Raw genomic sequence first — 26,264 nt, 5'->3', positions numbered from 1 at the left:
AGCGGTGTCCTCATGGAGTGGTTTATTACGGTTCCATCTCACAAGGCAGGTGGGTGGGCGGCAGCGGCACATGAATGAACTCCAAGCCCCTGACAGACGTCTGCCTCGGGCGCATGCAAACAGTGCAACATGGGCAAGCGCAAACACGGGCGACCGAGGCGACACGGGACACGGAACACGGAACGGGGAACGAGGCTGGGCTGACGGGTCCCTAGAGAGGGGCCTGCTCTCCCCAACCCTACGGGCAGGACAGGAAAAATAAGATTCGTACTTCTTGTAAAATGCCCATTTGCTGGGTACTTTCTTTCTCCTTATCTTGAAAAATAATAAAAAATAAACACACGGGAAAAAAATCTCAAAAAAAGGAAAGGAATAAAACTCTAAGAAGGCGAGAGATGGGAGGCCAGGAGAAGCCTGACTGCGGCGGGGGGCATCTGCCTCACGCTCCTCAGCCTCCTCCCTCCTTGGCCCTTCGGTGGGGCTCCCGACACCCCGCGGGTGGGTCCATGAGAAGAGGTGCCAGGCCTAGGCGGGGTCTCTGCGGGGCCAGAGGGGGCGCAGGCTGGGGCAGAGGAAGGAGGCCCACTGGCCCGCTGGGCTCAGTTCAGGCTGGGGCCCAGCCAGTGGGGGCACCAGGCCCACAATCGCTCCAGGTTCAGTCCCGCAGCCCCACGACCTGGGGGAGGAGGCAGCGGTCACAGGTGCAACTCGTGGGTTTTGATGTGCTCGAGCTGCTCCCGGAGCTGCAGGAAGGAGGGCCTTGTGGCAGCATCCAGGTGCCAGCAGTTCTTCATGACCTCGTAGACCGCAGGTGGGCAGCCGTCGGGGGCGTCCATCTTGTAGCCCTTCTCCACCCGAGGGACGACGTCCTTCAGGGGCTGTGGCAGGCGGGTGGTGTGAGTGTGCAGGGCCGACCCCCCGGGGGACCCCGACTCAGCTCCGGGGATCCCCCTCAGACCTGGGCCTCAGAGCCAGCAGGCCCCGAAGGTCCCGAGGGCAGGCCTGCAGCTCAGAACACCGAGCAGGGCCCAGGAGGCTCCCTAGCCCCCTCCCCGCCCAGCCCTGCCCAGGCCCGGCGCCCAACTTACAATTCTTGGGTAAGGCACTCGCCCAAAGGAGTAGATTTCCCAGAGAAGGATTCCGAAACTCCACACGTCAGACTTGGTGGAGAATTTCTGCCACGTGGATGGGAGAAGCAGGGTCAGACCCTGGGGATTCGGGATTTGGCGGAGGCGGGGGAGGGGAGCCCAGGCCCCCCACCCAGCAGCCCCCGGGGCTCAGGGTTAGGCCCCCTCCACCTTCTCTCTCAGGGCCTCCGGGGCCGTCCACTTGACTGGCAGCTTGCCCGTGTCCTGGGTGCTGGAGGCCTCCTTGGTGAGGCCAAAGTCGCTGACCTTGGCCACGTTGTCTTCAGACACCAGCACGTTGCGGGCAGCCAGATCCCGGTGCACGAAGTTGTTGCCCTCCAGGTATTCCATGGCCTCACAGACATCTCTGGGAGAGAGCCAGCCACACAGCCCCTCAGACAGGGCACCCACGGCACGGCAGGGCCCCCCCGAATGGGTGCTGCTTCACTCACAGTGAGAACTTGAGGAGACAGTCTCCGCCCAGCACCGATCGACCCCTCGACCGCAGATAGTCCACCAGGCTTCCCTAAAGCAGGACAGACAGACCGACTGGCCCCACGGGTCAGACTCGCCCCCCCATCCTCTCGAACCGTGGGCTGGGTAAATACTTGAGGGGAACCCGCAGGGGAGGGCTCGGGGCATCACCGTGGAATCAGCAGTAGGTGCTGCAAGCTGGCCCCCGCGCCCGGCAGTTCCCTGAGCTCGGAGCTCACAAATCTCTAAGGCAAACCCTGGCACTACCTCCATCCCACAGGGGAGGAAACTGAGGCCTGGTGAGGTCACAGGGAATGAAGGAGGAGTCAGGACAAAAGCTGAGCCCTGCCTGGTGGCTACAAAGCTCAGCGGGGAGAGGGGCCCCGGGGCGCGGTGAGGGGCCCGGTGGGGAAGGCTGGAGTGTTCAGCCCAGGGCAGGGGCGGCTCTCCGGGCAGGGGCGCACCTTGGCCATGTACTCCGTGACAATGTACAGCCCGCCCTTCTCTTCCACGATCACACCCAGAAGCTGTACCAGGTTGCTATGCCGAAGTTGCCTGGGGCAGGATGGGGGTGGTCAGCGCTGCCAGGCCCCCCCATCCTTCCCCGCCCGGGGACACCTCCACACCCACTCGCAGCCCGACTCACGTCATCACAGAGGCTTCAGCCAGAAAGGCCTGGGCAGTGGCGTCATTTTTAATGCACTTGACAGCAACCTTGTTCCCTCGGTAATCGCCTAGCATCACGTCTGCGGGGCGAGGGCTGGAGGTTGTTCCCTGGACCCTCCACCGGCCCTCGGCCCTCCCGCGGCCGCCACCCCCTCCCGCTCACCTCCAAACTCCCCCTTCCCAATGGTCTGCAGCAGCTTCAGGTCCTTCATGTTCAGTGCCCAGCCGCCTGGCGGGGGAGGGGGTGTCAGTGAGGGGTGGAGCCAGAGCAGGCGTCACAGTGTGTGGCGACCCGGGGAGGGCTCCTCCAGGGCTGGGGGCGGTGCCCGGAGCCCGGAGGGAGGAGGCGGGGAAGCAGGTGAGCACGGGGGCGGGGATGGCACTCACTGCGGAAGAACTCATCCTGGGCGGCCACCGTGCCCTCCATGACCTTTGGCTTGATGAGGCGAGTACAGAGTCCGTCCGCGTCCGAGGTGTAGTGCTGCGGGGGGCAGGGCGGGGGCAGGGCGGGGGCTCAGGGCCAGCGCCGCGCCCGCCGCCTACGCGCACTGCCCGGCTCCAACCACCAGAGGGCGGCCGAGGCGAGCCCACCGGCCGGAGCTCCCCGGGTCCCCCCAGGGAAGGATTAGGGAGGTCCCGACTCAGATCTGTGACCCTCACTTCCACTGGGGCCACGGGCCTCACCAGCATCCCGAGGCGGGAGGCGAGCCCTGGCCTCTGGCCAGACGCGAGGAGGCCTCCCCCCAGCCAGGGGCTAGCAGGGGCAAGGAGCTGAGAAGAGCGCAGGAGGCGTCTGGGAGGCCGCTGGGGCTCCGGGAAGCCAGGTGTGGCCTCAACAGGACCAGCAGAACTGGCCTTGGGAGTTGCAGGGACATGTGGCCACAGCCACGCAGGGTTGTGACCTGACCACCAAGGTGCAGCTCATGAGGGCAGGCTTATGTGCGCGGCTTGACATGTGGCTCTGAGGCCTGGAGGGAGGCCTAGTTCTGGGGCGAGACTCCGACTCTGGCCCTGGCGCCTCTAACTGACAGCTGTGTGACCTGAGGCAGGTCCCGAAACCGCTCTGAGCCTCTCTGTCCCCCACCTGTGGTGGGTGCGTGGGGCCAGAAGTCAACCCTGGCACGCAGCAGGTGCTTCGCCAAGGCGAGGGGCGTGAGGAAACGCAGGCTCCGGAGGCGGCACGTGCCGAGGCCAGCCAGCAGTGGGGGGACACTGGGCCGGAAGCCGGGCCCGCTCACCTCCACCAGCTGCATGAGGTTCTCGAAGTACACCTCCTCGTCGATGCTGAGCTTGCTGGCGTGGTACATGATGCGGTAGTGCTCCACCTTGCCGTCACAGCTCACGCACAGCGTGTAGTCCCCCGGGTAGTTGGTGCTCTCCCGCACCAGGAACAGGCCGGTCTCAGGCGGGCACAGCAGCCGCTCGGCCTGCTCCCGCGTGATCTTGCCATGGAACCAGCTGTGGGGAGGCCGGGCCAGGGCTCGTGGCGGCTCCAGGCACGGACCCCGGCCACCCGGGCCCGCTGTCTGAGGCCCTCCCTCTGCGCCACCTCCCCATGGCCCCCACACGCTCCTCCTGCTTCGGGCCTCCCAGGCCCCGGGGACCTAGCACCCGCGCCTCGCCCTCCGCCTGAGAAGCCTTCACGCGCTGCAACCCCTACGCCCGCTCGCTGCTTTCCTGACTCCTCTAGGGAACCAGGGCTTCTTGTCCTCCCTCCTCCCCACGCTGCAGACCCCGAGCGCTCCTTAGCAGTACTCACGGCATGAGGCTGAGCTTGGTGCCGGCCTTCACGCCCTCCCGTTTCTGGACGTAGTTGGCTGGGATGATGCCCTCACGGCCCACCTTGTTCTTGGCTTTGTACCAGTTTGGGTCCTGGGGAGAGGGCATCCCAGACACACGCTCAGCCCTCCTTTGGCCCCCCTGCAGGGGAGCCCCCACCCAGCTAGAATGCCCAGAGGCGGGAGGGCATAGGTGTGGCCTCGTGAGGTCCCCGATTACCTTGGTGACCGCCACAATGGTGAGCACGTCTCCTTTGCAGAAGGGAAGGTCCTGCTCGGCAGTGCCATGGAAATTGTACTTGGCAATACATTCTGTACCGGATGGCCAGGCGGCCTGTAGGGCAGGCGACAGGTGGGCAGGTGTAGGGAGCCCGGGGCCCATCTCCACCCACTGCCCATCCGCCCTTCAGGACACAGACTCTCGTTGCTCTTTGTAAACCTCCTGCCCCGAGAACTCTGGGTGCCTTCCAGCTGAGATCCCCCCCACTGCCCCCAGGTCCGTACGCCCACCTTGAGGGCCCTGGGTCCAACAGTACACCCTAGAATTTTCCTTTGTCGAAGGCCAGGGTGGGGCCAAGGGGAGCAGACTGACGTGAGGCCTCGTTCTCTCTCCTCCACTGAGCACCCTTCCAGGGGTGGAGGGAGTACTCAACTGCCCCAGCCCCCGCCCCCACGGTACCTGGATTGCTGACATCTTCTCAGAAGATCTGGCGTCCTCCTGTCACAGGAAGGCCACCCCGTCACTTGGTACCATGAGAGCTGCAGGGAGAAAGGGAAGACCAAGGAGGGGTGTGAGAAGCTGGCTCCTCCCAGTCACTGAGCCCCCCATTCCTTCCCCACAGCAATGTGAACACGTACCGAAGGCCCCTAGAGCTGGGACTCTTGGCAGCCTGAGAGCGCCGGATAGGGGGAGGCAGGGGCATGAAGGCTGAGGGCCCCCAGGGACGGAGGGGTCACCAATCCTAAGCCCATGGGGGCCTCACAGCCCCACCAAATGGCCAACAGAGGCAAAAGAAGCTCTGGGGGTGAGAAGCCCCAGGCCCAGAGGTCAGTCACGTGGTCTGTGGAGGAAGGGAGCCCAGGGCGGCTCTGTGAGCCTAGGAAAGGTGCAATGCAACTTGGGAAAGTCACCTGTTCTCCGTGGGCCTCCTAGTCCCACAGCCTATAAAAAGGTGCCCAGGCAACATGTCTAAAGACAAAGGTACACCAACCTCGTGGCCCGGTCGCCCCACTTCTAGGTACACACCCAAGAGAACACAGGGCAGGTGTCAGCCCAGATGTGCACAAGAGCAACGGCGCGGCAGGATCTGTACCTCACGCTGGGAGCCGCCCCAATACCCATCAAGGGTAAGATGGCTAAGCTGTGGTGTCTTCCAGAGCGGTACATGCTGCACAGCAGCAAACACGAGTAGACCGAATAATGAAACCACGATGATGAATTTCTGAAACAGTATCAACCCGAAAGCCCGACAGAGAGCACAGGCTGGGTAATCCCACGTAGACCGTATAAAATTCAAAATCTGGCCGAGCCCACGGTGCGGGACGGCAGCTGCCCTCGGAGGGGTAGAGCCACTGGAAGAGCGGAGTTCTCCTGGCCGCACCTCACGGAGCTGTACCCTTAGGCCTGGGGCACTCTGTGGTTTCCTTCGGTGCAGGTGACCCCTCCAGAAAACCTCCAGCCGACCCACGCTCCAAGGGCGGCAAGCCACAGACTCCGTGGCCCCAGGCTGGCACCCCCTTGACCGCCGCTGCCTTCCTGAAGCCCAGAGCCCCCCGAGCCCCCATCTCAGGAAGCAGTGGGGCTGGAGCCACTGTTCTGTTTCCAGGGGATAGAGGCTCAGACAGGCCAGTGACTCGTCCCTGCGTGTTAGGAGAGAAACCCCAGGAGTCCTGTTCCCAGGTGCATTTGACAGGACGGACAAGGTCTAGGGCCAGGCTGGGCAGTGGGAGGAGACGCTTGAGTGCATGTGCCTGGCCTGCGAGCTGAACAAGGACCGCAGGGCCGAGGCCCGTTTCTCGGAGCGGGGAGCCCCAGAGCCACGCTCTGAAGAACAGAGAGCTTGGGGACAGAAGGCAAGCTGGAAAAGGTTCCACCGGGTGGGGTGCAGGCCGAGCCAGGAGGGCAGGTCGACAGGGACAGCCGAGAGGAAGGGGCCCGGCCGCGAGCCCCGGGAGGGCGGTGGGACACAGCCCGGCCATCTGAGCACCCTACCCGGCTGCTGTCGGGACAGTCCGGAGGTGCCCGCCCAGCACCAACCCTGCAGCTCAGCGGGGGCTTCAGACAAGGAACCGGGGCCTCAGCAGTGAAGTGCGCGGCTGAGGGCAGCAACGGCCGGGACAACCACCACTCCCGGCCTCACTCCGGCTTCCAGTCAGGCGGACCTGGCTCCGTCGAGTGTGCAACTCGGAAGAATGACTCAACCGTTCTGAGCCTCGGCTCCTCACCCTGCCAGGCGGGGACAGGCGTGCCCTGCATGCAGGCTGCGAGGGAGTAGGAGACCTCGGGCCTGAGAAGGTCTGGCGCGGGGCCGGGCATAGCCGCCCCCTTCCTCTGGACAGAAAGGCCTCCCTCCTCCGGCACGCGGGGCTTCACGTCCCGAGGCCAACCTGCCGCCGTCTGCTGTCGGCACAGGAGCCCGGGGCCCACGAGGCCGAGCAGAGACATCGCCCCCACCGAACACACGGTCGCACGGCTGAGCTGCTGAGCCGGGGACAGGAACCGCCCGCCGGGCCCTTGTGGCCCACAAACCGTGGTGCGCCGCGAGCTGCTCTTGCCCCCGTTCCACAGGAGCGGAAACTGAGGCTCACGAGGCCGAACAACTTGTGTGAAGTCACACAGCTCGTTAGGGGTGACGGCCCAGAACCCAAATGAGGGTTCCACTGGGGCTGGCGGGGGCCCTGACCCTCAGGCCCTTCTGAACAGAGGCCCTGCCAGCTTTCCACACCCTCGGCCGGCCTCCCCTCCCTCCCCAGCTTGCCACCACTGGGCCACCACAGAGGGCATGGTGGCTGTGGCCCCGTTAGTCACCCTCCCCAAACACTCCCTTCCTGGCCTGCAGCTGCTGCCGCCGCCTCCCCACTGACATGACAATAATAATAAAAATAATAATAGGCCGTTTTCTGAGCACTTGTTCTGTGCCAGGCCCCGTCCTTGGCATGTAATGGCTCGTCTAATCCTCTAACAACTGAGCCTGTTACTCCCCCCATATTGTAGACGAGGACCCTGAGCGAGGTCAAGAGGCAAGGTGGTCTTGCCAAGAGGCAAGGGGGCTTACACCTCCCGGGAGCACCCTGCCACGCTCGGGCCTCGGCTGCCCAGCCCCGGCACCATGCGGCGCCCAGAGGACGGGCAAGCGCCACTGGAGAGGCCAGGGTGGGCTAGCTCAAGGGGCCAGGCTCCGACAACCAGACATCTGGAAGGCAGGGGAAGGAGCTGAGCCCTCCCTTGGTCTATTGCCTAAAACTTCAGGACCTGGTTTCTCCACCTGTACAATGGGTTGGCGGTACCTCCACAGCAGCCAGGGCTGCTCTGCACGCAGCTGCCAGGCGCCTCGACCCGCCCCTGCCCAGGAATGCTGCAGGGCAGGCCGTGGGCTCTTGCACAGCTCCTCCCTGCTGGCGTCAAGCCCAGGCGGGCTCAGAGGTCTCCCTCCCGAGGGTCCTGAGGGGCCAGGGGCCAGCTCCCTCCAGGTTGGACACAAAGAGCCAGGATGGCTGGGAGGGGCCCCTGTGAATCTAGGGCTCTGGTCTGGCCTGAGCCAGGCACACAGGGGTCCCTTTGGAGTCACATGAACCTACTTTTAGGCCACCCTGTGGAGGCTGCTGGGACGCTGTCCTGGGAGTCAGGGGCTCTGAGTCGTATTCCTGGCTCTGCCACCAACTTGCTGCGTGTGACCTTGGGAAAGTCATTTGACTTTTCTGGGACCTGCTGGCTCTCTGGCACCTCAGACGGACCTGTGTCCCACCTGCTGTTCCCACCTCGCCTGGCATTCCCTCTCCACTCCCTCCCTCTTCTCTACCCAAGGAACTTCCTCTCAACCTCCGGGGTACAACTGAGGCATTGCTTCTGTTTCACGTGTGCCTACAAAGTCCCTGTGGTATTGTCTATGGTGGCAAGCGACTGGGAAGCGATCTTTATGTCCATCAGTGAGGGACCAGACAAATAAACAGCCGGGTATCCCTAAGAGGGAACAACAGTCCCTGCGGTGACGGGGCCCCGACCTTCAGGTGCTGACACACAGCACCCATATGATGCAGCAAGCCGGAAGGGCAAAAAGCCAGCTCAAGTCGCTCAAGGAAAAGCTGCTGGGGGGAACGAGACAGTGACATGGCTTCCAAAGACCACCCCACAGGTGAATCAGAAAGCAGAAAAGCATCAACACAACAGGTGGACCTGGCAGATAGACCTATCGATCTATCTCGTTAACCACGCGACCGAATCAAGCATCACCCACGATGAGAGCAACGACAGAGCGCCTCCCACCGGGACGCCCGGAGGAGGGCACAGCATCCCGGGGGTAGGATTCCCACGGAGCCCGTTAACCTGACTCAAATCAGGAAGATGCAATCAGGCACAGCCTCGACAACTGGCCCGGACTCTCGAAGTTAATGTCGTAAGAGACAAAACCAAGGAACATGCAGAGGCTGGGGAATGTTCTCGAATAAACAGGACGCTAGAGGCATGTGACACAACAACAAAATGGTATTTCTGTGAGGTGAAGGAGGTGTCAACTAACCTTACCGTGGTAACTATTTAGCAACACACGTACATCAAATCACCACGCTGTACACCTTAAACTTACACAACCTTATATGGCAATTACATCTCCATAAAGCTGGGGGAAAAAGGTGAAAGGAACAGGACAACAAGATTCAGTGAGAGATCCTGAACTGGATTCTGGCTCAGAGGGAAAAAGACAGTAGCTATAAAAATCATTGGATGACAGTTGGAAAAATGGAAATGTAAGGTAATATTATGGAATTTTAATGTCAATTTTCCTAAGGACGATCCTGGTGCTGTGATTACGTAAGAGGTGCACGCTCAAGTACTTAGAAATGAAGATGTAGGATGCCTGCAACTAACAAACACACCAGCAAAAAACTCCACAAATACGCATCTCGGTATATGAAAGAGGGAAACCAAATATGGCAAAATGTTAAGACCTGGTGAATCTGGGTAAGGGATGGTTGGGTATTTGTTACATTATTATTTCAGTTTCTTATTATTTTTATTACCTTTAAAGATTTTATTTATTTCAGAGAGAGAGAGAGAGCGTGCATGCACATGAGTACAGTGGGGGTACGGGGAGGGACAGAGTGCAGGGCCAGAAGCAGGGCTTGATCTCACAACCCCAAGACCACAACCTAAGTGGAAATCAGGAGTCAGACGCTCGACCAACTGCGTCACTCAGGCACCCCATTATTATTATTTTTTAAAAGTAATCTCTACATCAAGTGTGGAGCTCAAACTCATGATCCTGAGATCAAGAGTCACATACGCGGGACGCCTGGGTGGCTCAGCAGTTGAGCGCCTACCTTCAGCCTAGGGCGTGATCCTGGAGTCCCGGGATCGAGTCCCATGTCGGGCTCCCTGCATGGAGCCTGCTTCTCTAGAGCCTGTGTCTCTGCCTCTCTCTCTCTGTGTCTCTCATGAATAAATAAATAACATCTTTAAAAAAAAAAAAAAAGTCACATATTCCATGCACTGAGTGGGCCAGGTGCCCTATTTCAGCTTCTTAGTAGGTTTGAAATACTCCAAGTGAAAGGCCGTGAGAAAAGACAAGGTGTGGGACCTGCTCCATGGTACGTGACACACAAGGCATCCCTAACTCCAATCCACGCAGATCATCCCTGAAAGACAGAAGAAACTGGCAACACGAGTTGTCTCTGGGATTGGGGGGGGGGGTGTCAAGTTTAAGGGAAGATTACTTTCCACTGTGAGTTTGCTATTTTGTCCTTTCTGACTTCTTTTTTTTAAACCACATGTATCTATTACTAACTTCCCCCTAAAAATAAGGTTGAAAATAAATCACTTTTGAAAACCGCCTCTGCCAGGAGCCTCCCTTGGTTCCCCGGCCGTGCTCCAAGGCCTCCCCAGCCTCTCACACATCCCCACGTTCCAGAGACAAGCTCCCTGCTCGCTGCTCGTGGCCTGGGAGCTCGGGGCGGGGGGGGGGGGGGGGAGGCTGGGAGCTGACTCATGTGCCCAGCATGGGCTGAGCCCAGAGTGGCTGCTCGGTGAGTGAGTGCTGAATGAATGAATGAACCAACAAAGGAGAGGAGGAAGCCAGGCCGGCTGCGCCACACCAAGGTCCCCTAACTGACAGGACTATATTTAACCCCAAAGGGACAGCAGCTGTCAGCACACCCGCCAAGGACCAGGGGGCAGGGGGCTTTGGAACTCTGTGAAGTCAGCGCTTCACTCTGATTTCCTGCCCCAAACCCGACTCCCAGCAGTCCTTGTGCTGGGGTCCCAGGAACAGGCTGGGCATTGTGCCCAAGCACTGAGGTCAGTGGCTGCAGCCTCAGGCAGGCCTTTCTTGGTAGCCCAGGCTGGCAGGGAGTCGGGGAAGCAAGGAGAACTGGGAGCCCCCAAACTCCCAGGCCACCCTCTCCCTGCCCACGGGGCAGCAGCAGACCCCCACAGCTATCACGTGCTGAAGGCCAGGGCAGGTCAAGAGGCTCCTGCCCTGCCCCCCTCACCAAAACTCCACTGCTTACTGGGGCGTGGGAGCCTTCAATAACTGTTTACACCCAGCTAAAAATACCCACTGAAAAGGGAAGTGCACAAGAGACCTGGGGGAACTCGGGGCCACGGCCCCCAGAGACTTTGGTTCTGCCACAGGACCCAGCTGGAGCGTGTTGGGGGCAGGGGCAGCTGCCGAGCGACAGGCAGGTTCTCCGCGCCTTCTCACTCTTCCAGCCAGTGCTCCTGGAGCCTCCCTGTGCCACCAGCACCCTGCCTGGCCGGCCAGGACGGACAGGAGAAAAGGGCCCAGGAGACCCCGAGGGCCTAAGAACCTCGCTCATCCGTCCGTCTTCCCCTCTGCGCCCAGCCTAAGGCCGCCACCAAAACGCAGCCCTGCCTCTGTCCTCCTGGCTGCCAGTGCGTCGTGGCCAGGTGTGCTCGGTGCCCCGACAGACAGGACAGACACGGCAACCGGGAAAGCTTCCAAGGGGAGGGGAGCTGGAGCCCGGGGGATTTCAGTGGAAGCAACTGGGAGGGGGCTGTGCCAGACCGGGCCAGGATTTCGTGTCCAAGACCGTGGCATGGAAGTCACGGAGGGCAGAAGGCTCGGGCCGGGGTCCAGAGCGGCTCTGAACCGGCCCGGAAGTTCCGACAGGCCACAGGGAGATAACAGGCAAAACTGAGCTGCTGATTGAGGCCCGCGCCCCTGGAAGGCAGGGCACCTGAGGGGGCGGGGCGCGCCAGCAGCTGGGCTGGTTTGGCAGCCGGGCCATCAGCCCCACCTCGGCTCTGGAGAGGACACTCAGGCTGAGGACAGGGTGATGCCCCGGCCGCGCAGCAGGCAGGGGGCTGGAGGGCCGGACCCTCAGCAGCCCCTGCACACACATCTCAGGGTCAGGCTGCGGAACTGCGCCCGAGACCCTTGGAGATGCCCACGCCTCCCTGGGGGTCGAGGAAGGCTGGGAGGATGGCCTCACCTTGGCTGCAGAGCCCCCACCCCGGGTCTCCTCAGTCTTCGGCACCCCTGCCCTAAGGGTAGGGGTGAGTCAATGGCTAAAAAATGTTTAAAACTAAATTACAGCAACTCACGGCCTCTTCCCTGCCCCCAATGGCTCGTGGGACCGGAAATCCCATCTAGTGGTTTGGGAGGCACGGGGGCTGGAGTTACAGAAGGCTAATGGGAAGGCACCGCTGGGGCTTGAGGCTGACACTCCTGGCCCAGAAAGGTTTCTAATTACCGCTCAGGAACCTAATTACCTACATGCACTGGGCAGGGGGGACTTGGGGCCTCCCCAGGGTCCTAACACAGGCCTCTGTCCCCTGCCCCCACCCCACCCTGCACAGGCTGTGGTCTTTGCATGGCCATTTGCCTACATTTACATATAGCCTCTCAGCACTGACCTCCAACGGACAGTTAAAAATCCCGAGTGTCCTTGTCCTGTACCTCAAGTCCCCTATGTACATAACAGGTGGGAGAACCGAGGCCCAGAGGCCCACGAATTGCCTTGAACTTTGGCCCCCAGATTCTCGGGTCTCCCCATTGCAGAACTGGGACCCTCAAACACAGAGCCCAACACAGAGGACTCACGGCCTTGCTACCCACCCGACGGAGGAGGACGTTGTCAACACTCTCCCCTAGCAGGATGGGCTATAAAAATGAAAGCATGGGAATGACAGCCCCCCAGCCCGGCCCCCTGGCAGGTACTTAAGCCTCAAAAACCCCCATGAGGTTTTACTGTTATGTCTGTTTGACAGAGGAGGGACCAGGCTGACAGGCCACCAGCTTCAAAGGGGCTAGAGCAGATATGTGAACTCAGATCTGTCTGAACTTGGTCAGGAGAAAAAGCCCCAGCCTTTCCTTGGGCAGGATGGAGGACACCCTGAAAACTGGCAGCCAGCTGAGAGCGGGGGCTGAAGGGAGGCCTGCCTAGAGCTCGGCCCTCCTGCTCTGGGGAGCAGAGGTCACACGTGGGCCCACTCCTCGCTCCATATCCTGCTTTGCACGGAGAGGCCAAGAGTCTGTCCATGGCCACACAGCAGCTAGAGGAGCCAGCAACCCTAGGAAGGGAGAAGCTCCAACCCTTGGTTTTCCTGGCATTTCCCCTCCAGGAAGTCCTCCTGGCTGCTCCAGCCTACGCAGATCCCCAGCTTCTGAGCTCCCACCAGCCCTGCCAGGAAGTGGAACCACAGGCCTCCCCTGACCCCTCACGGAGTCTGGTCTCTGCTGGCCAGCAGGGGAGCTCTCCCTTCCAGGAGGCCTGCGGCCTGTGGCCGGGACAGCACAGGATGCCAGCGCAGGTCCCGGGGACCAGGGTGGAGACCTGGTGTGGGGCTGGGCAGGGCTGAGAAGCAGCAGCCCGGGAAGGCAGGCGTCAGAGGACACCCAGGTTTTCACCCACCTACAGGGCTTTGGGCTGTGAGGAGAGCAGCCGGGGCGCAGGGTGTCTCCCTCCAGCTTGTTCCTGCAGCTCTGGGCCCCGACCAGGAAGGGGCGGGGGTGGGGGGAGCAGGGGGACGGAGGGAAGCTGCGGTCGGAGGCCGCCGAGGCGTACAAAGCCAGGGTGTGATGAGAAGCTCCTCTCCTCGCAGTACCTCAAAACCAGGAAGAGAAACTGAGCAGGGAGAAAGAACACACTGGGCTGTGAGGGGCCCTCGGATCCCCGGGCACCTGCCAAGGGGAGCGCCTGGGCCTTCCGGGCCTCGGCCTCTCCTCTCCAGAGGAAGAATGGGATTCCCTCCCTCCTGCCAGGCGGCTGCATCTTGCTGGATAAACGAGCTCCCCCCAGCTGGCGGAGCACTCGCCATCCCCCTGCCATCCCCCTGCAGCTCCGGCCTCTCCCGGGAAGCGGGGGCTTGGCCCCCAAAGCTAGCCTCGCCCTGCTCGCTTCTCCCTCAGCCACGCAGGGAGCACACTAGCTCTTCCTTCACCAGCTCTTTATTTTTAGGTCTGAATTTGACTTTAATCATTACTTAGCGGATTCTATTTCCAGCCCTCGAATGAAGGGACCCACAGGAGAGGAGGAAGGGAGGCAGTGCTCCCTGCCTGGCATGGGGGGCAGCCTGCTCCTCCACCCATCCTGTCCCCAACTAAGGCCAGGGGACTGAGAAACAGCCGAAGGGCTTACCCCAGCCAGGCCAGCATCTTGGAGGGGACCCCACCCTGTGACCTCATCCCAGCCCAAGCTGTGGGACAGGAGGGCAGTTGTAATGCCCACTTCCCCTGCGCCAAGACCAGGGAGGAGGGAGACGCTCCACGGGCAAACATCTAGCAGCTAGAATCTGAGGTCACGTGCCTGGGAGACCTCTGCATCGGATGGGCCACCTAGGGGAGGACCTCCTGCCCAGGTTAGTCCCAGGCTACCGTTAGGTCATCTGGGGCTACGGTCTCTTAGGCCCCAGGAGTGCCAAGTGGAGAAGGATTCCCTCCCACTGCCCATGGCATGGCCCCAGGAGGGCACTCCCAGTTACTGTGGTCTCCACGGAGGCAGAACAAAAGGAAGCAAGGAGTGGCACAGCAGTCTGCACTCGGGTCAGACCCAGGGAACACCTGCCGAAGAGGAGGCCGCTAACACACAAGACTTCCCCAGTGATTTGTCTATGTTCCCTTCCAACTCCCATCCGGGGGGCTAGAAACCCTGCACCCCCCTCCCTCAGCCAGTTTTCTTTCCTTTCACCCCCCACCCTCTGCCACCGGGAAAGGGTAGGGAGAAGAGGCTGGCATGCCATCCCTGGGTTGGGGCTCAGGATGCCTGCCTGGGCTCCTTGCCCAAGTTGTGGTTTTCCCAGGGAAAGTAGGCCTCTGTCTCCAGTAGGGAAATTTGGGGTGGCCCCGGAAGTAGCTGAAGCTAGCGGGGGTAGGAGGCGGCCAGGCTCTCAGGAGAGGCCTGGTCCAGTCAGCTCTGCTGCCAGGAGACCAAAGGGGGATCATGATCACGCGAGCTTTTGCCCTTCTGCTCCACGGGAGATTTCTGTCCTCCCTGAGTTCACCTTAGGACCTGCGTTACCGTTTGACAGGTGTTACCGCCCCAGTCATACTCTCCAGAACCCAGCCAGTAACCCATCTTCCCAAGGCCAGGTCCGTGTCCTGGACCAGCCAATCAGGTGGTGATGGGCGGGTGGGGTGGGACAGGGCACTGGCCAGGCAGTCCAGGGGCCCAGGTGTCACCCCCACACACAGAGGCGGCCTGCAGGCTCTGAGCAACGCCAACCTCTCCTTACAAAGTGCATCCTGGAGGCGAGGGGTGGTGCCAGGTGCTTTCTAGTACCTTGGTTAGTTAGCCTGGACCCTGCTCACAGTCCCCACTGCCCCAGGTATGGCCATCCTGTGGTGCCCATAAAGGAAGCCCATCTCAGAGGGTGACGGCCTAGATGGCGTGGCTGGGCCTGGACCTGCAGCAGCTGCCCACTCCTTGCCATTCCCCAGGCTGCTCGGGGGGCCTGTGGTCACACCAGCTGTACGGGCAATAGCGGTGAAACGAGTTTAGTCAGGGGGCCCGGGTGAGGTCACTGCAGCCTAGAGCTTTGGAACACCGGGCAACTTCTCAGGGGTGAGGTTCCCCGGGCTGGGCAGCAACGTGAGGAAATGCTCAGAGACACAGAACGAAACGAAAAAAGGTACCATGGTGCGCACCCTCCAATGACACAGTGAGGAAGGCGGAAAAAAAAAATCAGGAATAAGACAGGCAGGGAACTCCAAAAGGCAAACAACTTCCTCCGCTAGTGAAACTGCAATTCTTGTTTTGTTTTCTAAGTTTTCTGTAATGCTGTGTTGTTACTCTCTGCATTAAGAAAGTAGCAGATAGGGGGATCCCTGGGTGGCGCAGCGGTTTGGCGCCTGCCTTTGGCCCAGGGCGCGATCCTGGAGACCCGGGATCGAATCCCACATCGGGCTCCCGGTGCATGGAGCCTGCTTCTCCCTCTGCCTGTGTCTCTGCCTCTCTCTCTCTCTCTCTCTGTGACTATCATAAATAAATTTTTAAAAAAATTAAAAAGAAAGAAAGAAACAAACAAACAAACAAGCATATAGGGCAGCCCGGGTGGCCCACCGGTTTAGTGCTGCCTTTGGCCCAGGGTGCCATCCTGGAGACCCGGGATCAAGTCCCGCATCAGGCTCCCTGCATGGAGCCTGCTTCACCCTCTGCCTCTCTCTCTGTGTCTCTCATTAATAAATAAAATCTTTAAAAAAAAAAAAAAGGAAAAAAAGAAAGCATCACATAGTTTTCTCCTGAGCTCAGACTTGCTTCCCCTGGGACCTGACTGCCCCCCCAGATCTGGCCCTGACGTCCGGGACGTCTTCCACGGAGGGACGGCCTTTCTGATTTGGAACAGCCCCTTGGGCACCTGCAGGGCCCTCCTTACATTCTCTATTTTTTTAAAGATATTTATTTATTCATGAGAGACACAGAGAGAGAGGCAGAGACACAGGCAGAGAGAGAAGCAGGCTCCCTGCAGGGACTCGATCCCGGGACTCTGGGATCACACCTGAGCCGAAGGTAGACGTCCAGCCACTAAGCCACCCAGCCGTCCCTCCCTACCTTCTCTTTCCTGGACCAAACTCTTTCTTTGGGAACTCTGTGTCGGGGCTTCAAGAGGCCTCAAAAAATAGAGCCCAGAACTGGACCCAGGCCGTTCTCCCCCATGAGGCCAGCTGGCAGCTTCTTCGGGCGGCTGCATCATGCATTGTGACCCCTGGGCCTTAGCCCCACCTGTACCCCGGTCTGCTCACGGTGGCTCAACCTCTTGGGCCCTGGTGCCCCCTGTAGCAGCCCCGGAAACTATCATGTGGTCCTTCCTTGCCCCTGACCCGACGCAGAAAGAAGAGCAGCCACTTCTGCAAGGGGGGAAGGCAACAAGCTCACCAGATAAGAAACACATCTCCACACGTGCGCTGGCCGGACGCCAGACCCTTTTCTGCCAAGGCCTGGGGACCCTGGGGCCGCATCCACATAGCTCACAGTTGGCATAAAAGTGCCCGATCTTCAGGCCTCAGTCCCAGGCCCTCAGGCCGGAAAGGAAGTTAGGGCCGGGTGTGGGGCGCCTCACAGGCCCACCACTTCAGGGTCCCCTTCGCTGTGCATGGCGGGGCAACTGGAAAAACACTACATCACGGGCAGAGTCTGGAGCAGGACAAAACTACCAACGGCCCCACGGGGGCCCAGACAGAGCTCAACAGCCTCCAGGGAACCTCCTACCCTCCAGGGAGCAAGAGGACCCTGCCACCTTCCCAGCCTTCCTTGTGCTGCCTCTGCCCCGTTACTGCTGGGGCCCCATCAAGAAAGATGCTGGAACCACCAAAGCGTGGGGAGCTTGGAACGGGCCCGCTGTGTGTGCCCACTGGCCACGCTGCTCCACCACGGCTGTGGAAGCGGGGCTCTCCCCTTCCCTGTCTGGACCCCATTCGTGTTCCGGACTTGGCTGCTCCTGGGGCAGCTGGGCCCAGTGTGTGGGAGGCCTGGGTCGGGACTGACTGCCAGGCTGTTTCCACTCTGCGCCGTGGCCACACCAGACAAGGTGCCCCCCTCCCGCCACATCCCCTGTCAGCAGCACCCACCTCAGGCACCAGGGGGAAATCCCGTGGGCAGTGCGACACCGCCTGAGCCCAGAGCCGGGCAGCGCTGGGGCCGGAAGCCCTCTGGAGGGAAGCACGTGCTCACCCACAAGGTCCCCCGGGTCAGGCTGGGGGCCTGGGTCCTTGGTGGGAGAAGGCACCTGCCTGCCTTCCCTCCATCTACAGCAGTCCTGCTCCGCGGAGCGGAGCCTGGAAGGACGGCCGGACCCTGGTGGAGACCTGGGGTGGCAACTTCCCACTTTGAGCCTCAGTTTCCTGGTCCACAAAACGCGAGGGGAGGTGAACCCCTAAGTTAACCACCAAGGATCTGGTGGCCGGACACGCCTCTTCCTGACACGGGGCCTGGGCCTCGAGGCGTCTGGGAGAATGAGATGACCGGGCTGCCGGGAGGGGGGGCACCGTCCCAGGGCCCGGTGTCACATCCCCACACACAGAGGATCTGCCCAGTGTCTCCACCCAAGGGTCACAGGTCTCTCGGCTGAGGCCTGGCCGTCTGGGAGGGGGACAGGCTGAACCTCCTGCAAGATCAAGGAGGTGCTCGGGCCCTGGGCCTCCTGAGCCTCGGCCCCGGCGGGGAGGGGGTTCGGAAGGAGGCAGGCCGGGCCCGCGCGGAGGGCCGGGCAGGTCCAGGGCCTGGGGGCTCCCGCCGACCCCCTCGGGGCTCCCTGGGGCTCCCTGGGGCTCCAGCCGGCCCTGCCAGGCGGGGCCAGGAGGGCAGGGGTCCGTGGGGCTCCCGGGCAGCACCTCCGCCCCCCCCCCCCCCCCGGCGGGCTGACAGCGGCTCCCGGGAGAATTCAAACCGGGAAGGCGGGGGTCAGGGCGGGGGGACGCGAGCGGGAGGCGCGACCTGCCCCGGCCCCCGGCCGCCCCCTCCCCCAGGCCCCCGCCCGCACTCACCTCTCGGGGCGCTGCGGTCCGGCCACCCCGCGGCGGGCAGCATCAGCGGGCTGCGGGGCGGCGCACGCGGCCGGGGCGCGGAGGGCGCGGGGTCCCCGGGGGCGCGGTACAAAGCGGCGGCGGCGGCGGCGGCGGCCGGGGGGGCGGGGGCGGGGGCGGGGGCGGCGGGAGGAAACAATGTAGCCGCGCGGCCCCGCAGAGTTCCGCTTCCGAGCGCGGCCGGGCCGGGCCGGGGCCGGGGCCGGGGCCGGGCGGGGCGGGGACGTGGCGGCCGGGCCGGGGCGGGGAGCCGGGGCCGGGGCGGGGAGCCGGGGCCGGGGCCGGGGCCGGGGCCGGGGTCGGGGCGGCGGGCTCCCGCGCTGCAGGGCCGGGCGGGGTCAGGCGGCCGCGGGCTGGCCGGGACGCGGCCCCGACGGCGGGGGCGCCCCGCTCGGACCCCTCCCCGCGGGCCCCCGGGCGGGCGGGCGCGGGCGGGGGGCGGCGGCGGACACGCTGGGCTCGCCCGGGGCTCCGCCGGGAGGAAGCTCGCAGGCCTGGCGAGAGGAAGCGCGGCCCGGATCCTCCGCCCGCCGCAGCGCGCCTGCGCGAGGGGCCTGCCCGGGGCGGCGGGGCGGGGGCGGGGCGGCGCCCCCTGCCGGGCGCCGGGGGCACTGCAGGGGGTGTGTCCGCGCCGTGCGCTGCGCTGCCCTGCCCTGCCCTGCCCTGCCCTGCCCCCGCCGCGCCCCGCGCCCCGCGCCCTCCCGGGGCAACCCCGCCGGCTCCCGGCTCGGGCCCCGCGCCGGAGCCACTGAGGCCGGGCCTCGGCCGCCCTCCCCCGACCCGGCCGCAGACACGGGGCCTCGCTGGCAGCCGCGAGCAGGCATCCGTTCGCTCACTCATTCATTCGCGGGCTCCTGGCCCTGCCGTGCAGCCTCCGGGAGCGGCCGGCCCTCCTCCCCGTCGCGGGCCTCGGCGGGATAACGGACGGGCCGGCAGCCCGGGGCAGAGACACCGAGAGCCGGGGGACGAGGTCCGGGAAGGCAGAAAAGAGGGGCCGGCGGATGGGAGGACTTAATAGAACTGGGACCCCAGGTGGGGGAACCGCGTGGACAAGGGTAGGGCATGGGGGGAACCCTCGAGGGCTCCGGGAAGCCTAAAGAGCTCAGTAGGGCTGCAGCTGGCAGTGGGGCTTCAGGACAGGTCTCTGCAAGCTGCGGGGACAAGAGATCCAAGCAAGGAACCTTGTGGGACTTCCTTGGACTTTATTTTCAGCCTGGAGGCAATGAGGTTGTGGTCGGCAGCTGTGGGACCTTGGGAAAGTTACCTAAACCCTCTGTGCTACGGTTTTTCCCATTTGGTAAAATGGGGGAAATAAGAGCACCAATTTCTTTTCTTTTCTTTTTTTTTTTTTATTTATGATAGTCAGAGAGAGAGAGAGAGAGGCAGAGACACAGGCAGAGGGAGAAGCAGGCTCCATGCACCGGGAGCCCGATGTGGGATTCGAGCCCGGGTCTCCAGGATCGCGCCCTGGGCCAAAGGCAGGCGCCAAACCGCTGCACCACCCAGGGATCCCAAGAGCACCAATTTCTTAAGGTTTTTGTGGTGAGGAAATGAGTTAAGTCATGTAAAGTGCTTAGTGTGCAGTAGTTGGCACGTGATCGGCGCTGGGTCAAGCACCGCCGTGACATGTCTTAGTCAATGAGGAGCAGGAACATGGTCTGCTCAGCGACAGGAGCAGACAGTGTGTGTGGTTGTGTGTGTGTGTGTTGGGGAGGTGGTCAGTGACGGAGGGGAGACCAGACTCTGGTGTAGGTAGGAGGCATCGAGGCACTTCTTAGGGACTGGGCCCTGAAGGAAGAGCCAGGGTTGGGTGGGCAGAGAGGAGGGGCACAGGCTGGTGGGGGACATGACGTATCCTGGCAAGGTCTAGTATACCCAGACTGAAGGCCTGAGAGGGACAGTAATGGGCCTGTGGGAGAGTGAGCTGGAGAGACAGTGCGGCTGCAGTGTGCAAAGAACCTCAAATGCCAGGAGCCTGAGTTGGGTGTGCCTCCCTGGACAAACCACAGGCCGGCCCTGTGACCCAATGTACCCCTGGGCCAGCTTCCCGGGGAGGGGCTAGCCCTCTGAGGAGGGAAGCAAGGGCCCCTCAGTGGCACAGTCCATTAAGTGTTCGACTTGATTTTGGTTCAGGTTATGACCTCGGCATCATGAAATCGAGCCCCGAGTTGGGCTCTGCACTGGGCAGTGGAGCCTGCCTAAGATCCTCTCTCTCCAGGGATCCCTGGGGGGGCTCAGCGGTGTAGCGCTGCCTTTGGCCGGGGGCATGGTCCTGGAGTCCCGGGATCGAGTCCCGCATCGGGCTCCCTGCATGGAGCCCGCTTCTCCCTCTGCCTGTGTCTCTGCCTCTCTCTCTCTCTCTGTCTCTGTCTCTCATAAATAAATAAATAGTCTTAAAAATAAAGATTCTCTCCCTCCCTTTGCCCCCACCCTCCACACATGTGCGCACCCACTCACTCTCTCTAAATAAATAAGTAAATAAGTGATTTAAAAACAAGAAAGGGAGGGAATTAGTAGTCACACCTCTGCCCTTTGAGGAGACATCAAGTCTCAGAGATTGCTATGGTGTAATGGGAAAAGAGCACGGATTGGGGCCTCAAATCTCAAAGTTGAATCTCAGCTGGGCCACTTACTAGCTGTGTGACCTTGGGCTAGCTACTTAAGGTCTCTGAGCTCAGTTTCCTCTTTTGTAAGATCAGGCTCAAAATATCCTTCTGCTCATGAGAGATGCTGCAGATTCAGCAAGATAACAGCCCTGGGTGTGGGGGTGAGGAGGGTGCTCAGCTCGGTTGGTTTCCCTTTCTTTCCTCTGAGGTCAAGATGGAATGATAAAGTAGTGCCATGTGGGGCAGATGTCAGCCTGCAGGAAAGCACTGCAGCAGCTTTGCAAAAGGCTTTTGAAAGGGAGAAGTTGACCTCTCTTCTCCCCAGATGGGCTCAGCTGGCGAAATGGGAAAGGACTGTGGGGATTTGGGGGAAATGCTCTAATTTGTGTTCCAGTTTTGTCACCAACCCATCTTCCTTTTCCCCCAACACACTTTATTTTCTCCCCTGGTTTGCTGTGGCCAGGAGTGAACTTTGGAGTCAAATAAAGTTGCGTTTGAAGCCTGGCTCCACCTCTCCACGGCAGAGTGAAATATATTTTTCAACTTCCCCAAACCCTAGGCCTAGGGGACATATCAATAAAGTGCCCTGGCCTGCTAGGTATCCTCTGGTGGGAGAGCTAACTAATTTCCAACTTCTCCAGTCACTTCTCTTTTAGGCACGAACTCAACAAACACTGAGCACCTACTCAGTGCCAGCCACCGTCCTGGATGCTAGAGATGAAGGCATAAAGCAAGGTCACATGGTCCTTGCCCAGCAGGATAAACAAACAGGGTGATTAGACACTGTGGCAGGAAGGCAGTGAATGCTAGATGGAGTAGAACAGGCGAGGGGAGCCAGGCACAGAGGCTCAGCAGCTTGAGGGACAGTCAGAAGGCCAAGGTGATAAGGCCCATAAGTAGGGGAGAGAGATATTGGAGGAAGGGGCCAGGTCCTGGGGGTCCTTGTGGGCCAGACATTTTATTACACGAGTTTGGAGCTTATTATATGGCCAGTGGGGAGCCAGTGGTGATGGCCATGGGCCCCTGGGGACAAAGGTGAGTCACCTGATGGCTCTTGCTTAGGCACTATTTGTGCGGAATAAGGGCACATGAGAAAGTGGGCCTAATCCCTGGGTATGGCTGGAGCATCTGGGGAAATGGTGGTGCTCTTTGCTGAGGTGGGGAGGATTTGGGAGGGAGGATAATGCTCAAAAGCTGGATTCTGGACAAACTGGGCTTAAGACACCTGTGAGACCTGGAGATGTCACGTTGGCATTTGCAGCCAAGCTCTACAGACCAGGCCACCGAGGCTTGGATATAAAGACCTTTCCCAGAGACCCACCCCCCAGGACTGGGATTCGGGTCTGAGAACTGCCAAAGCCTAGAGCACCAAACAGCCTCAAAACTCAGAAGACTTTAGGGAAAAAAAAAATCATCAGAGAAGGAAAGTCCTTGGGTTTTAGGACTGGGGAGTAAATTTAAGAGGAGCACACCCCACCTCCCCCAGGCCAAGTAGGCTCAGCACTCACTCTCCCAGGCCTGGGCTACTTGTCTCCACCCCGGGGGGAGTCAAAAAAAGAGAGGCTGGAAACTCCTGGATGTGGAGGATGATGCTCATTTAACATTCTGGCTACAGGGCAGCCTGGGTGGCTCAGTGGTTTGGTGCCTGCCTTTGGCCCAGGGCGTGATCCTGGAGACCCGGAATCGAGTCCCACGTCGGGCTCCCTGCATAGAGCCTGCTTCTCCCTCCGCCTGTGTCTCTCATTAATAAATAAATATCTTAAAAAAAAAAAAAAAAGACATTCTGGCTACATTTAACAACATGAGCTAGGCTTGGATTGGTTGCTGGTGGCCAGAAGCCCAGGGCCAAGGCCAAGCACCTTTGTGGATGGTGTGTTGTCAGCCCCTTGGAAAGGGAAGGACCTCTCCTCTCTCCATCCTGCCTCCTCCCCTCCCCCAGTCTCTTTGCATCTGAGATGACAGTTTAGAGAAGCTGGTGTGAAATAGTTTGAAACTCAGACCTTCTGGGCGGTCCCCCAGGGCAGAAAACAGGAAGCCAAGATTAAAGGCAGATTTCCAGCAAAGTCCCCTTCTAACTTCCTGCAGAGCAGGTGCTCGGGCTGAGCTGTGAGTCTCTGCCCTTGCTTGACAGCACCTCAGCCGCCTGCCTTGGGAGCTGTTCTGTGGTCTTGCCATCACCATCCCCAGTGGGGAGCTCCTGCTAGGCTCTGGGGGAAGGTGCCTCCTCCAGGAAGAGGCTATGGCAGATGGAAGGGGGGCTCACTGGGAAAGAGGCTAGTGGCACTGAGAGGAAATAGCACCTGGGGACACTGGGTGACGTGAGACCAAGTGGAAAGGGCATGGGCTCCTGGGTCACTCAGCCTGCTGTGAATGCCACTGCCCTGCTGCAGGCTCTCAATGACCCAAGGATGGTGGGGTTGGGGGGTGGGGGGTGTTGGGGAGTGGAAGCAGAGGAAAGAGGGGCTTGGGGGAAGGTGACCAGAGCAACCAGGCCAATGTCAAGGGCCAAGAGTCTCTAAGGAAAACAGGAACCAGGAAACAGCAAGAGGCCACAGTGGCCTCTGTCATCTCAAAGCCAGGGGCAGCTCAGCTAGAGGGCCAAGCTGATAAAATCCAGTGCTGCTAAAATCTCAGGGAAGCAGGGGCCTGTATGAGCCTCCCCCGGGACCTCTGTCCCTTCCTGACCTGCGGGCCAGCAGGCTTCCGCAGGCTCTGTCAAATCAAGAGGCCGCACTGGCCCATGAAGGGGCACGGCCTTGGCCTTCCACATAAGCCCTTGTGCTTCGGCCTGAACGCCGACCCCTACAAAGCTGTCCTCGGGAGGGAGCGGTGCCTGCCTGGAATCCAGGGCTGTCACACATTGAAAAGTTCCCTCCTTGGGCTGGTGGGGTTTATCATGAGGATGAGGTGCTGGCCTGGGAAACTGAGGCTCTGGGAACAGACCTTGCTCCTGACTTTGGGCAAGGCCTCCCCGTCTAGGCCTCAGCCTCCACACCTGTGTGGTGAAGGCTCACACCTGGGGATCTCCTGCAGCTCTGGCTCCTTGTGCACAAGCATAGGTGGCTGCCGACTGCCTCCCGTCTTCTGACTTCCCGGGACCAGGCAGCTGCCATTTGCTGAGCACCCACTGTGTGCCAGACGCCTCATTATTATTATGGATGATGACGGCTAATATCTACTGAGCACTTCCTATGCATGAGCGCATTTTTATTTTATTTTATTTATTAATGAGAGACACAGAGAGAGAGGCAGAGACACAGGCAGAGGGAGAAGCAGGCTCCCCGCGGGGGCTTGATGTAGACCTCCGTCCCAGGACCCCGGGATCACACCCTGAGCGGAAGGCAGATGCTCAACGGCTGGGCCGCCCAGGCGCCCCTGTGCACAGCATGTTTTTGTGTCAAGTTAAGGTCCGTTCTCTGCACTGCACCAGTTTGCTCCAGGGACATTTCCTAGGAACTTGGTCTTTCGTTTTGATGCAACAGTGGTCAAAGGTGTCTTGATGGTGGTGGCTTGGTGGCTTTAGTGGTGTTAGTGATGGCGACCCAACTGCAAGGTCAATGGGGAGCTGGTGGCTCCCACTCTTGTGGCCTGAGGCTGTCCATACACAGGCCCTCCCCTACCACACAGGGGTTAACTGGCCAGTCCCCTGACCTCAAAGGTCATGGGTCCTGGGCGGGTTGATTTAGAATCTTCCAGAGGTGGGAGGCTGCAGAGGTAAGTCCATGGCATGAACTGGCCGAGGTACCTGTGATTCCTGCAAAGTGTCTCAGTGCCTCCCCTCATGGCATATATTTATCTCCTCCTCCACCCCTGTCTTCTTGGAATGTTCTGGCTACTGGGGCATGGATGTTAAATGAGGTGATGAGAGTCACCCGGAGGGTGTGCAGGCGTGCTGTGGGTTCAGAGCAGAGGAGCCCTCCTCACCTCGGTGCTCAGACCCGGCCTAGGAGGCAGGCAGAGGGGAGCAGAGGCCGTGGAGCTAGAATGGGGAGGGAGGCCAGGATGGAGAGAGGGGCAGGGCAGGGGGGCAGAGGCCCAGAGCAGAGCCTCCCTTGCTGTGCAGAGTCTGTGCACCTCCTCCCCAGGCAGAGGGACCCTGCTCTTTGAGGTTTTTACCACAGTGCTGGCTGTGCATTTGCAGTTTTAAAGCTACTCCTCCCTACAGGTGGAGAACTGACTGCCTCTCTGTCCTCCAGGAAGCTGCTGCAATGATCGTCCCAAATCCCAAGGATAGATCCCTCCTCTGTGCTGGATCCCTCAGCATCGGGGCACTGACTACCCCTTTGTGGGGGGTTCCTGATATGCCCTTAGGGGGCAAAATGCAGCACCCAGAGGTTGGCTGAAGGACCGAGTAATGTGAATTTCCGCTGACAATAATAATAATAACTAGGTAACACTCCTGAGGGGCTGACAATGTGCCGGACGCTGTCCTAAGCACTTCACCTGTCTTAATGGTCACTTTAGCCTCGCCATATACTCGCAAGGTAAGGACCATTGTTATCTCCATTTTGCAGATACAGAACCTTCAGAGGGATCCCGTCGGGGAGGTTGGTTGCCAGATCCTGGGTGGGGGAGGAAGGGCCCAGGACCCTGCTGCATCCCTATCACCCAGTTTATTGGGAGAGCTCTGGGTTAGAGTCCCGGCCTCACTCCTGCCCAGCTGTGTGACCTTAAGCAAAAGTCACTGAACCTTTCCGAGGCTCAGTTTCCTCCTCCCTAAAATGGACACAAGGGGCCCACCTCACGGGGTGCTTGTGATGCTGACCGGAGGCCGCGTGAAGTTAACCACTTAGCGCGGCGCTTCGGCACAAAGCACGCTCTCGCTCGCTGGCAGGCAGAAGAGGATTTTGCGCTGAGTGCCCACAGCCTCTGTGGTTCTGGCACCGCCCCATTGCCCTCTCAGCACTGGGCACAGCTGCCTGAGGCCTGTCTGTGCCCGGCCCTGAGTGGGTTCCGTGGCTGCCCAGTTCAAACCCTCCTCCAGCCACGCACCAGATATCCAGGGCACGTTCACTACTCTCCGGGCTCCGGAGCCCCTAGGATTGGGCAGGGCGGAGCGTGCTCGGTTCTCCCCGGGAGTGCTGGGCTCCCAAACCCTCTTACGGGTTGACACCCCTCTCTCAGTGCTGCCCGGAGACTCTCACCTGTCAGGTGTCATCTTCGAGCTGAACCAACCTCCACCCAGAAGTGCCCAGGCCCTGCCTTGCAAATTGGAAACCCCGTTAGGGCTCTTTTGTCTTCTTCAGGGGAACTGATTTGGGGAAAGCAAGAAAAGAGGTCCTGGGGGGCCCCCAGGTGCAAAGGTTGGAAGTGTGCCCCAGGGCGGGGGCTGGCAAGGAAAAGGAGCAGGAGGTTTGCGGGGCTTGGGCTGTGCAAGCTGGAGTAGCTGGGCTTTGGTGGGTCTCCGGTCAAGCCTTTGCA

General features: G+C 60.8%; 1 protein-coding gene across 3 annotated transcripts; it reads right to left on the bottom strand.

Annotated features, from left to right (window-relative positions):
* CSK (C-terminal Src kinase) lies at nt 1-18,334 on the bottom strand. Of its 3 annotated transcripts, none has more exons than XM_077881927.1 (13): nt 18,199-18,334; nt 4,725-4,804; nt 4,266-4,379; nt 4,027-4,139; nt 3,506-3,725; nt 2,655-2,748; nt 2,431-2,496; nt 2,248-2,347; nt 2,066-2,156; nt 1,580-1,653; nt 1,299-1,494; nt 1,089-1,175; nt 1-878 (listed from the first exon to the last, which is right to left on the bottom strand). In XM_077881927.1, exons 2-13 carry the CDS (start codon nt 4,737-4,739, stop codon nt 696-698), a joined length of 1,353 nt encoding a protein of 450 aa, XP_077738053.1. In that variant the 5' UTR covers nt 4,740-4,804; nt 18,199-18,334; the 3' UTR covers nt 1-695. The 3 variants fall into 3 exon arrangements, with proteins under 3 accessions (XP_077738053.1, XP_077738054.1, XP_077738055.1); XM_077881928.1 differs by lacking the exon at nt 18,199-18,334 and adding an exon at nt 17,284-17,576; XM_077881929.1 differs by lacking the exon at nt 18,199-18,334 and adding an exon at nt 13,133-13,198.
* Nucleotides 18,335-26,264: the final 7,930 nt, after the last annotated feature.

This window comes from Canis aureus, chromosome 32 (genome assembly GCF_053574225.1).
Source record: "Canis aureus isolate CA01 chromosome 32, VMU_Caureus_v.1.0, whole genome shotgun sequence".
Classification (NCBI taxonomy): Eukaryota; Metazoa; Chordata; class Mammalia; order Carnivora; family Canidae; genus Canis; species Canis aureus.
Note: the sequence above shows the minus strand (reverse complement) of the source record. Positions and strands in the feature narration are given on the sequence as shown.